This window comes from Chionomys nivalis, chromosome 14, assembly GCF_950005125.1.
Source record: "Chionomys nivalis chromosome 14, mChiNiv1.1, whole genome shotgun sequence".
NCBI lineage: Eukaryota > Metazoa > Chordata > Mammalia > Rodentia > Cricetidae > Chionomys > Chionomys nivalis.
Genome location: NC_080099.1, coordinates 48,285,244 through 48,297,405, shown reverse-complemented (window position 1 = coordinate 48,297,405; position 12,162 = coordinate 48,285,244). Strand labels below are relative to the sequence as shown.

Here is a 12,162-nt window from a genome sequence, read left to right as displayed (position 1 = left end):
TGTGAGTGAAAATGAGAAAACAGCTCAGAAAAGCGGATGTTACTTGATAATTAGAATCATTTACTTTCCAACACCAGCCAAGGAGATTTAAAGACACAGATACAATAGGTTTCAGTTGGAGGAGAGCTCTATTTGCCTTTGTAAAATGAAGGAAGGTTCACTGCAAAAGGCACAGTGGAGCCAGCATGCCTACCACAGATAGATTTCTTTCAGTAAAAAAGAAAAACAACAACAACTAGTAATCAGTCCAAACCACTGAACTATTTGAGTCCTATAAAGCCTCCATGATGTCCTACTCTTAGGAATCAGTTCCCATGAGCCCAAACAGAGTTCTTTGGAGTTGGAGAAAACAACAGAAGCAAGATATCAACATGCTAACAGAGAGGGACTGGAGGGGGGAGAGGGGAGAGAAAGAGAGAGACAGGGAGGGGGTAGTAAAAAGTCTAAAAAAAAAAAAAGCCACATGCTTTGCCTTCCAAACTGCATTTTATTATATATTCCTCAGCTACAAACGTAGGGATGGATGAAAAATGCCAGCTAGACATGTCCTTCAAAAATGGCTCCCTTCACAGTATCACCATGGGTTACCTCTAGCACAATCTAATTACCCTTCTCACTTTCCCCAAGGGTTTTTGTTGGTGGTGTTTGTTTGCTTGCTGAGAGCAGCCACAGTTGGCCTTCAGCTCGAAGAGGTCCACCCACCTCTGCTGGAATCAAAGGTGTGACCATCATGCCTGGCTATTGCCATTGTTGTTAAAGACCATTTTATTTATTTTATTCTAATTTTAGTGTGTCTGAATAGGTATAGCCAGTGAGACCAGAGGCAGCTTCAGATCCCTTGTGAGCCACCTCATGTGGGTGCTAGAATCCCAGTTCCTGCCCTCTGACAGAGCAAGGGCTCTTAGCCGCTGAGGCATCTCTCCAGCCGTCTTCTGTCTTTCCTGTGGTGCCTCACGGACACACGACACATCCCCCCCCCCCCCGACACCAGAACCACATCTTTCGTATCTCTAGGTTGTACGGATTCAAACTTAAAGAACAGATCTGTTTCTCATCTTTGCCAGTTTACTCACTACTAGCTGATCTGGTGATCCTGGGTCTCCGTTCTCTCATCTGCGAAATGGGGTACCACCAACCATTTACACAGCAAATGAGAGGATTAAATTCGACAATTTATACAGAGTCCTTGGCATAGCATTGACAAGCGCTAAATAGTTGCCTTGTGCTTGTACATCTGAATCTGTACACACACATTAGTGGCCATGCTTTATTTTATTTATTTTCCTTCATGAAAGAGGGTCTCATGCCACAGAGGTGATTAATAAATTCTTGCTAAATAAGAAGAAGAAGCAAAACCTTTATGGTAATTTCACCAAAGTTAAGGTTTCAATGTAAACATATATATAGTAAGTTTTTAGCTTTCCTTGCTTTTCCAATTTGGGTAGCTATGCTTGGAATGCCAAGTACTCACAGAAAGGGGCACACACTAGTTTCTTAGAATATTCAATCAGACTGGTCGTACATTAATACACCTTTTATACAGTGCAAACAAGCATCAGCTTCAAGGTGGGACAGAAAGGGAAACAGCCTTGAACAAACCCTTGCCTCTACCCAGTGCTCACTCCCAGAACTGAGACCATTTCTTTTAGAAATGGGCGCACGCCTTTAATCCCAGCACTCGGGAGGCAGAGGCAAGCGGATCTCTGTGAGTTCAAGGCCAGCCTGGTCTACAAGAGCTAGTTCCAGGACAGGAACCAAAAGCTACAGAGAAACCCTGTCTCGAAAAATCAAAAAAAAAAAAAAAAAAAAAATAGAAATGGAGAAATGGGTCAGCAGGTCCAAACACAGCTCTGTAAGCCTGGCACTCTAGAATCCAGTTCAGGACCAGCCTGGCCTGGACTTCTACAAACGGAGTTCCAGCCCACTGACATGCTGCTGTTCCTTCACAAAGCAACAGCGTATCTGCTACGAGCTGGCAGGATGACTCAGCGGGTACAAAAGCCTGCTGCCAAGTCTCATAACCCAAGTTCAGCCCCTGGAATCCATATGGTGAAGGAAGGGGCCTGATTCCCACATTTTGTCTTCTGACCTCCACAAACACACATACTACGTGCATACACACACACACACAAATCTTTTCAAATCTTTGAAGCAAGTTATATCTGCTGAAGTAAGAAATCACACGACAGGAGGGAAAGCAGGCTTGTGTATTTTCAAATAATTCTAGACATTTTACTTTTTAAAGTTTACACTGACTTTTTTTCAGTTATGTTTCCTAAGAATTCTAAAGACCTGGATTCAAATTCTCCTCTGCTGTGCTGGTGTTTGCTCAACCTTGAATGACAACTTAGTGCTGCTTAACAATTGTTTTGGTTTCCTCACTAATTAAAAAGAAAAAAGAAAAAAAATGCTAAAAACCTATTTCCCTTAGCGTCACTAAAACTGTCCAGTGATGAAGCCGGCTCTGATTAAAGAGGCCGAAGGTGACGACCTGAAGGGTCTCACAGGCTGGAACCCATTGATAGAGTCTCCCTTTCCCTCTGTGCTCAAAGCAGCGTGGTTCCTCAGTGGTTCTCACAGTCAGCTCCACTTCTGCGTCTCCACAAACCAGCTGCCCGCAGCAGGACAAGGGACAGCAGTGCAGCCCCAAATGTTTGGCTGCGCCGGGCCTAGTGACGCATCTGCTGCATTCTGGGTGACCTTCTTTGGGGGAGCTTGATTTGAGAGGTCCTCAGATGCCCCATTCTTACCACAGATTAACCCACACTTGCAGAGGGCAAACCCATCTGCACGATCTGCCTCTCGTCAGAAACCCCATAGAGCAAAGAAGGCCATCTGCTAAGCAGGGCACTTCTAGCAGCAGTGAATGGAGCTCCTTCCTCTCCAGCCTCCCTCCAGGGCATATCTGCCTCTCACCCTCCCTGGTCTCACACCCATCCGCCAGGGGACCTGCCAGGGATGCACTGCCATGAATCTTTCACCCTCCCCACACCGACTATAGCTACCCTAAACTCAGAGAACCCCAACATTTTCCATATTAAAATCAATATCTAAGGCAAATAGAGCCATGCAAATCCATCCACTCCAGACTTCAGAGGCCAAAGAAAATATGAGCCGTCTTAAATCTTAGCTGTGTAAATCTTAGGTACCGTCTGCTCCAGAATACCTATGCTCCAAACAGAATTTCAAACAGCTCAAAAATATCCTTTAACTGCTGCCTGGGGAAGAAAAATGGGTCACTAAGGGTGCGTATTTAACTAACACAGCATTTTCCGAACTTTGGAATCAAGGCACCATATTATATGAACCCTAATAACAAGCAAGGGCCCGAGCAGAGTCAATCCCACCCACCACTGGCTTCCACAAACAGGTTCACACTAGCCCACAGCTGTGTGAAGTCAGCTGTCAAAGTCAAACACAAACTATACAAGCCTCCCAGAAGAGATGGTCCTCTTCCCTGGTTCTCACCAGGCAAACAGTACTCATTTTTAACTAGGAGCTAACCAAAAGAGATGAAAATGTCAGACATCTGGTCAATTTTAACTACAAGAATAGTTTAAAAGTGGAATCAGAGCAAAGGTTGTTACAATTGATAATACTCAACTTGGCAATAAGGATTTAACCTTTGCTAAAATGTTTTTTCGAAATATGAAACGTGATGTATTTCCAATAACAAAAATACATTTAAAGTATTTGAAATTATTTTATGCACATGAATGTTTTGCCTGCATGCGTGTGCACCACACATGTGCCCGATGGGGTCAGAAGAAAGTATCAGGTCCCTTAGACTGGAGTTACTCAGGGTTGTGAGCAACCATGTTGGGGCTGGGAACAGAACCTGGGTCCTTTGCAAGAGTAGCCAGTGCTCTTAACCACTGAGCCACGTCTCCAGTCCCACAAAGACACAGTTTACAATTTGGGACAACAGTTGTCACAGATCCATTAGGCTTCTGAAGCAGCAGCGATCGAGCATGGAGTGGTGGTTTCCCCAAAGTCTTTTCTATCTCTTCTGTGTTTGATCCTTCCGACTCTGCGCCAGGCAAGCCAGAGACCATAAGGGAACACTAGTACTTCAGGGAGAAGAAGGGTTCTAAACGTTTACACATCCCATCCCTCTGTTCTACAGCGAATGGGACGACAGCGGATGCTGTGAGGTCCTCTACAGTCAGCGGGGATTATTTACAGCCTTTGCCTCTCTCCCTGCTCCTTTTCCTTTCCTTCGCTGACCGCTGTGGGCTTTCCCAATGGAAGAGCTTGCATAACCCGGCAAGAGCAGCCTAGATTCTCCTCAAGCATTCTTACAGTCCACCCAAAGACAATGCCGAGACCCAGATTTGGACTTTGTCTCAGTAGATTATCTAATTCTAATCTGTCGCACTGAAAAAGAAGAGCCAAATCACATTGTGTCCAAAACAAAGTTAGCACTGTGTTAATTTTCTAGAAACCGTCTCTACAGCTATCACGCAGCAGATTATATTCAGAACGCCCTGGGAAACGAGCTAACACTAATTTCTTCCTTTTCCTGTCCTTGGCTGACCGGAGAAAATAGACACAAACGAGCATGCCATGCCCGACAGGTGTGAAGGCTATCACGTCCGCATCTCTTTCCAGTTTCCTTCCTCTCACTTTTTCCAGTCCCCCGCCCCAAGTGATCTCGATTCAGAGCGCCTCCAAGCTAAAGAAAGAACCAGTTACTCTTAGTGACCAGCTAATCACTTCACCTCCCCTGGTCTTGGTTCCTTACCTGCCATGCAAGGTACCTGCGCCACTTCCGCTCCTGCAAGAACTCTGCGCGCTCAAGACCCTTTCTTCTCTGGAGTAAAGCCCCTGCTCCGTGAGGCACCATCTGGACAAACACCCTAATGTCTCTAACGCGGCTACCGTGCACAGCACCGGAGCGCCTCACTCCAGCCTCTGAACACTCAGTTCTGCTCGAGTTGTAGAGGAACATTGTTAAGGTTGTAACCTGAGGGGACTTGTGGATCTCTGAATCCAGAGTCCTGAGTCCTCCTTGCTCAATGACTGCCTCTCCTCTCTGAGCGCAAAGGGCTTTGTCCTTCTTTGTCCTCTCTCTTTCCATTGGTGTCTTGACACTGGGGACATTCCTGACACTTGAGTTTTCTAAGCTTGGTCTGGCATGTCCTGTCACTTGTTCTACGAATCACACTGTATACTTTCTAGAATAACGTCAGAGTCCAGCTCAGAGCCGTTCAAGACTATCTCTATCGGGGGGGGGGGGGGAATAAATGTTTGAAACCATCTTCCCAGCATAACGCATTCCTGACAATTATCTACTAGGCTTTTTAAAATTACAACATGCGGGGGGGGGGGATAAAAATAAAATAGATCTTCCTCATTCTTCATTTGCTTAGAAACACTTCCCCTTTAAAGGTGTAATGCTAGCGTGTAATACACCCTGCCTGCACGTGTATCTGCACACATATACCCCACCCAGGATTTTTTCTACGTCTTTTTATACAATGGGAGCATGAGTCACTACCAGGGCCCCGGCTGCTTTCTTCCCTCCCTGTTTCTCGCTTACGTTGTAGTCTAGAGATCATTCTATACTTATTACAGTCATGTTTGCTCTGTGGCTCCCAGAAGTCCCGACTCCCATTTTCTAACCTAAACACTCATGGTCACCGCATCTTCTAAAAGAACTGAGTAGGACACCATCTGTAGAGCTCTAGAGTGGAACCAAGCACACAGGAACGCCTAATAAACGTTACTTATTAACATTCTCTTCCCTTGATGGACCCTTGTGAGCCTGGCCTTTCATGGCAAGTATCCCAGGGCTATGGAGTTGTACAGATTTCTCTTGACAGATACATGGTACTGGACACAGTGTACATTCCCAGGGCACTTCCCAACTACCGGACATTTCGGTGGTTACAGTGTACCTACAACACAACCTGCTCATATCAGACAGGTGAAGTTGTTGAGCTTACTAATAATTCCTTGATCCAGAACCCCGGTATCCCTATGTTGTTTGTTTGTTCAACAATATCGTGGCCCCTCTCTGCAGCCTTTGTCTTCTCTTTGTTCTCTTTCTACTGTCTACTTGATGTGACATGCACCCAGTAGGCCTGGCAACTCACTTTCCAATTCAGTCACAGGAAATCCCGAGGGGGAAGAGAACAATGCGCATTTGAAGGAGGGCAAGAGAGAAAGCAGAAAGGCAGTTGGCAGTAGGGAGTGTTTAATGAGAACAAAGTTTCAGTGCTACAAGAGAAAACCGTTCTAGAGAACTTCTCCAACACGGTGAGTGTTTGGTATTGCTGAACTTAGGGAGATTATAAAGATGTTAAACTTAATAGTATGTGTTTTCTTACCATGATTAAAAAAAATCAGCTTGGATTAAGGGCTACTCTAGAAGGCAGGAAACCAATAAGGAGGACGAGACCTAATCGTGTTCAAGGTAGCACTCGGGAGGCTGAGGCAGAAGATCATGAGGAAATGGCCACCCTGGAACCCTCTCACAAAACAAAGGGGAAAAGCTGAACGGAGTGTCCAGAATGGCTCTCTTCCTTCATATTCTGTTAACACTGAATCTTATTCGGTGACATCAAAGTCCCCCATTTCCTTCTCCGTTCCCACCCATTGTACTTCAGTGACCTCTCCCCACCCCCTCTCCACTGCCCACCATCCCATTACAGCCTTATTATCCTTTGTATGACAGCATCATATGCAAAATTCATACACTGATGGGTGGATTTCAGAAAAAACTAAAGTGTACCAAGCCCCCACTAAAGCAGAGTAAGATGTTCAACTTGTCTGAAACACCATCTCCAGGGCAGTAACCCAGGAGGCAGAGCTAATATCCGCACCTGCCAGATGAAGAAACCGAGGCTCAAGGTGCTTTTAAAACACTACACATTTAATAACATGGACTTCTAAGGTCAAACTCAGATTTCCTGGGTTTGGCTTCCTATATTCACTAGTTCCACAATGCATTGGGCTGATGATACACCTTGGATTGATAAATGCCCTACTCACTCAGCTTCCTTTTTTCTCCGCCTCACCATAAAAGACCTGATGGACATTCGCTATGCTGGGCTTCTGCTGACTCACATCTAACACTCTGCACACTCTTTCCTGACAGGCCTCTTCAGTAGCCCAGAGCAACACTGCAGTAGGTGAAACTGTTCCTCACTCCATCAATGCTTCCTGCATATCTACTGTTTTGACTGGGCCTACCTCATGTCCAGACATGCCAGGCAGCTACCCGCAGGTAAATCATTTGCCGTGGTCCAGAGCTGTGGCAACATCTCTCCCTATAGCGGGTTGACCAACCTACTAATAACAAAGTGTTCATGCCAAGAGTGATGGATGAGTGTTGGGAGGAAACGTGATTCTCCCGGGGGTTACTAAAGGAGACCATTGGGAACCCCAAGACAGGTGAAGGCATCTCGTGACCATGTAGTAAGTCAACCATCTGCCCTAACTCTTCCAACCAGGGATCCTAAAGAGGCAGTCTACAAACCAAATCTGTCGCTTAGATTTAGCACATACTTTTTCTAAATGAAATCAATTACTAATATTTTGAATTCTGAATGGCACACATAAATACCCAGGTTTTGTGCTTCCTACAACACTAGAAGAATCAGGACTAAATAATGAGTCTATTCTGTAGCCATGGCCGAGGTCTGCCCGCACACTCAGCCCAGTGATCCTCCCTCAAAAGTCATTCTCTCATCCTTCTGGTCACAGTGTCCACGGCCCCTACTGCAGAGCCTGAAGACTAACGACATTGTCTTGCTTTAATGAATATTTGTCTACATGTATGTGTGTGTACCATGAGCATGCAGGTGGTCACAGAGACTGGAAGAGAGCATTGGGTCCCCTGCAACTGGCATTACAGGTGGGTTATAAAGTGCAGAGTGGGCACAGGAAACCAAAGCCCACTCCGTGCAAGAGCAGCAAGTGCTCCTAACTGCCGTCTTGCTTTTCTGTGATCCAGATGATACTGCACCTCCTGTATCTCTCAGTGGCATGTTCCTAAGGAATCAAATGCCTCCCTGGGGAATCACAGCACTGTTGGCGGTGTTATTATTTCCTTTACAGCTAATTCTGGGCTCTACTTAAACATTCTGTCTTTACTGCCTACATACAGCAGCCGCTTCTCACAAGAACCCACCTGCCCGAGTTGCCAAGACCTCTTCAGAGAAAGGGCTGTGCAAATACGCATGTTTCCTGCCCGCCACCTCCCTTCCTCTTCACACACTGGGGCTCTAGCCACAGAGGCAGCTCTGGTTTTTGGAATGCGCTGGCCGCCTGCCCTGGCACTGAGCTCACCTGGGTGGGGCAGCCGGCTGCGGGGTGTAGAATCTTGACTCTGGAATGCACTTCCTCACAGAGGTGCCAAGGCCTTTGCTTGGCAGATTCAAAACACAATGACCTTTAAGCTACCAGACGTTTGTTATTCCTGACTGAGAGGTGAGCCCAAGGCCCTTTAAATTCGTGAGAGCTGGGGTGCAGGTTAAACGGAGCAAGTCATCTACTGAGATCAGACTGTTTTCTCTTCCAAAGGAATAAAGGAGTGTCTTCTAAAGTAAAAAGTGCTGCATATAAGCTAGAGACACAAACTAGCAACAACCATCTCCAGTCAAATGCTGCTTGTTAATTACAAAAACATAGGAAATGGGAGGTGAGAAATTATAATCCCAAAAACTGTAGTGCTAACACTTTATTTGGTGGTCTTATTAAAAGGATTCAGTCTATAAAAATAATAGTTGGCCTTATTAGAATAAAAAAATAACCTACTTCTTCTTTAAACTATAACTCCACTTCTGCCAAATACAGGGCAAATACTAAGAACAAAAAACAAACAAACAAACAAACAACAACAAAAAAACCCATAGTCTCTATTTTAAAAATTCATCAAGCTTGTACTCAAGGTTACCACTGACAATTTATCAAGACCCTGACCCAAAACAAAAACACAATTTTATTTTTATTGTTCTGTGTTTTAATTATATGTAGATATTTGCAAGTGGCCCTGGAGCTGGAGTTACAAGTGATCATGAGCCACCTTACATGGGTGCTGGAAACCGCACTTGGGTCCTCTGGAAGAGCAGCAAGTTACTCTTAACTGCTAAGCCATCTCTCCAGTCTCCCAAAATAAAAATTGAAAACAAACAAACCTGGAGATATAGTTCAGTGGTAATGCATGTGGTGCTAGGTTCAATACTGCAAAAATAATCAGCCTCTGCCATTTTTATGATCAAAATTTTCAAATACTTTAAATAACTATAGCAAGGTTATTTATTAAGGTAATATTTTGTTTCTTTTAGCCAGTGAAATTTGGGCTTTTTTTCCCCCTTCTTCCAGCTCTAGAGATAAAATCCAGGGCCTGATATACTTTAAACTGCACTACATCCCCAGCCTAGTTTAAAAAGCAAGCCTTAATGAATGGGAACTGCTGCTTCTTCCCTGGGCAGTTAGCGATGACTGTGTCCTAGCAACAGAGACTTGAGTGAAGGGTCTCGCTGGAGAAACCAGCATGGGAGGGGTCCTCGGGCTGGAAGGTGGACTCCCTGGGTAGCTGGGACCTAGGGGGCCTTATTATAGACCCCACTGTCTTGGTCTCTCTCAGAGCAGCTTTTCAGGGATGCCCCTCCTCCACAGGGCAGGAGGTGTGGAGAGGAAAGCTCACAGCCATCAAGGAGGGAGGACTAGAGGGCTCTCTCACTTCATCTTAGGACCCCCCACCACCTCTCCCCTTCCACAGGCATGCGGCCACTGGAAAGCGACCCCTGCTGGGGGTGGGGGGTGAACCCACATCTCCTTGCACATGAGCAGCATTAATTAGAGTTAAAAATAACACATAAAAGTAGGACATGATGCTGGGTGATAGTTTGATTGTATTCTGACAAAGCTTGCTTGGAGTCAGAGGACGGAGTTGACCACAGAGGTTTGGAGGACTGTAGGCAGAGAGGAGACAGGAAGTGGTAAGGTGGGGTAGAGAGGATCTCTCAGCCCTTAGGGGCTGAGGAATGGAAGAGGTCAGAGGCTGCTGATGGCTGCTCCCTGTTCTCTGATCTTTTAGGTTCTTACCCCAATATTAGACTCCTGATTTTTTGTTGATAAAATTAATTAGATTAACACTTCAACATGATGATGGAAAGGAGGTAGTGTTTACGATTTTTCAGAAGTACAATAGAGTGGGAAGTTTGCTTATTAATCTTTAGCATGGGATGGTAGCCCAATGGGATTCCATATTGCTCACATAAAAAAAATAGTACAGTATGCTAAAATAAAACATAAGACCAGCCATTAGAAGACTAGAAGTGTATGCCTAAGACACTGATGTAACTGAGTTACTACGTGATTGCAGAAGCACTCTGGGTGACCTTAGAGTAACCTAGCTCTCCCTGGCTGTACTTTTTGAAACTAACTGTGAAATGTGTGGAAATGTCATATACTGAGTTAGGAAGTGTCCGACACACCCAGCCCTTATTCCTGTGCCTCCCAAGGAAGGTGACATCCTGAGTCAGAAAGGTCCTTCCCAGGACAGCCTGGGCCTTCCTCCTCTTCCTTGCATGCTGGATGCTTGTCAAAGCTTTAACCCAGCGCCACATACAACCATCTGAGTACAGAATACAGAGCTGGGTTGCAGTCCCTCAGGTGTGGCAGAAATAAGACAAACTCAGCTAAGATTCTACCTGCCTTATGAAGCATTGCCATACCTCAAGAGACCAGCTCACAGGGGATTCTAGACTTCTGATTGTTTGAAACTTTCCAGAGTCCAACTAAAAATTCTAGTATTAGAAACAAAGAGCTAGGGAGATGCCCAGTATACCAAAGCATCTGCATACAAGTGTGAGGATCTGAGTTCAAACCCCTGGTCCCAAGTAAAACAGCTGGGTGTGACCATGTACCTGCAATCACAGTGTTCCTACAGTAAGTAACATGGGAGGCAGAGTCAGTCAGGATGGTCCCCATAAATTCACAGGTCTGCTCTCCTGATATACACAGCCATGAACAACCAAAAAGAGACCCTGTCTCAAACAAGATAGAAAGTGAAGCCCGACACCCAAGGTTGACCCAGCCTCCATGTGTGCAGTACCGTGTGTGCAAGCACGTTCACATACACAAATGTTAGCATGTACACAAACACACATGATCACATGCATATCATGCACTTAAAATAGAATAAAAAAGATTACATTACTGTAGTCACCACCTCGCATGTCTTATGCACCAGCCTAAAAGAAACTGCTAGATCATTTGGACGCACTGGGGTTGACTACTCACCAGCTGGCTGTGTTTGCGCTACCCTCTTGGGGTAAGTCTTGCTTCGGCTTCTCGCCACGGTCTGATTGGGCCGGGGAAGTTGGATAGAAAGATCTCGGCTCATTTGCAGAGCTGTCCTGCCACTGGAAAACGCGACACTTGGATTAGCAGGAGTAAAACCATGTGGCCAGAGTTAAATGACAAACCGACCAGAGGACCTTGCAAAGAAGACGGGGAAGAAAAGCACAGACACAGTGGAACATAGCTGTGCGAGGTTCTTAACTGATCCCCGTGATCCTACTGACCAAGAAAGGAGCACTAGCCTCAGGGAGGGGTTTATGTCAGGGAAAAAGAAGAGCTTGCTGAGGGACCAGCAGGAAGGGAAGATTTATCAAAGGTTAGGTTTATGTTCAAGGTAGGACAGGCTAGAAATTAAGGTTGCTGATGGCCTTGAGGCCCACAGCTAAACACTGGAGAAGCCGTGGTGGGTGAGCTATGCAACGGTAGTAATTCTACTAGCCTGTCCCGGGCTGTGCCCACTCAGCAAGCCGTAAGGCACCCCTGCAACAGACCAGTGTGATTTTGTTTCTGAGCCCTGGCACAATCAGTCATTTATTATATCCCCTCACTTAACAAACCACGTGTCTGGAAAGAGAGAAAACAGACCTAGAAGCCTACACACAGGGCTTGCTTCCCTAGAGATCATGGAGGAGGATCTGGAGTCTCAGCTTCCTTCCCTAGGCTGCCATTCTGGTTTAAAACTCTGTCTGTCTCTCTCTCTGTCTGTCTCTCTGTCTGTCTGTCTGTCTGTCTGTCTCTCTCTCTCTCTCTCTCTCTCACACACACACACACACACACACACCTTATATGTTGAAGGTCCTGGCTCCTGTCAGTAGCCAAAATGAGAGGCGATTAGGTTGTGAAGTT

At 45.6% G+C, this 12,162-nt stretch overlaps 1 protein-coding gene across 3 annotated transcripts in view; it reads right to left on the bottom strand.

The window, feature by feature from the left end:
- The window catches only part of Epb41l4a (erythrocyte membrane protein band 4.1 like 4A), a 191,569-nt gene that overhangs the window by 43,344 nt on the left and 136,063 nt on the right, over window positions 1–12,162 (bottom strand). For all 3 annotated transcript variants that reach the window (XM_057788695.1, XM_057788698.1, XM_057788696.1), the window contains one exon: window positions 11,257–11,378. In XM_057788695.1, the coding sequence (XP_057644678.1) occupies window positions 11,257–11,378 (122 nt within the window). The remainder of the gene's footprint in view (window positions 1–11,256; window positions 11,379–12,162) is intronic.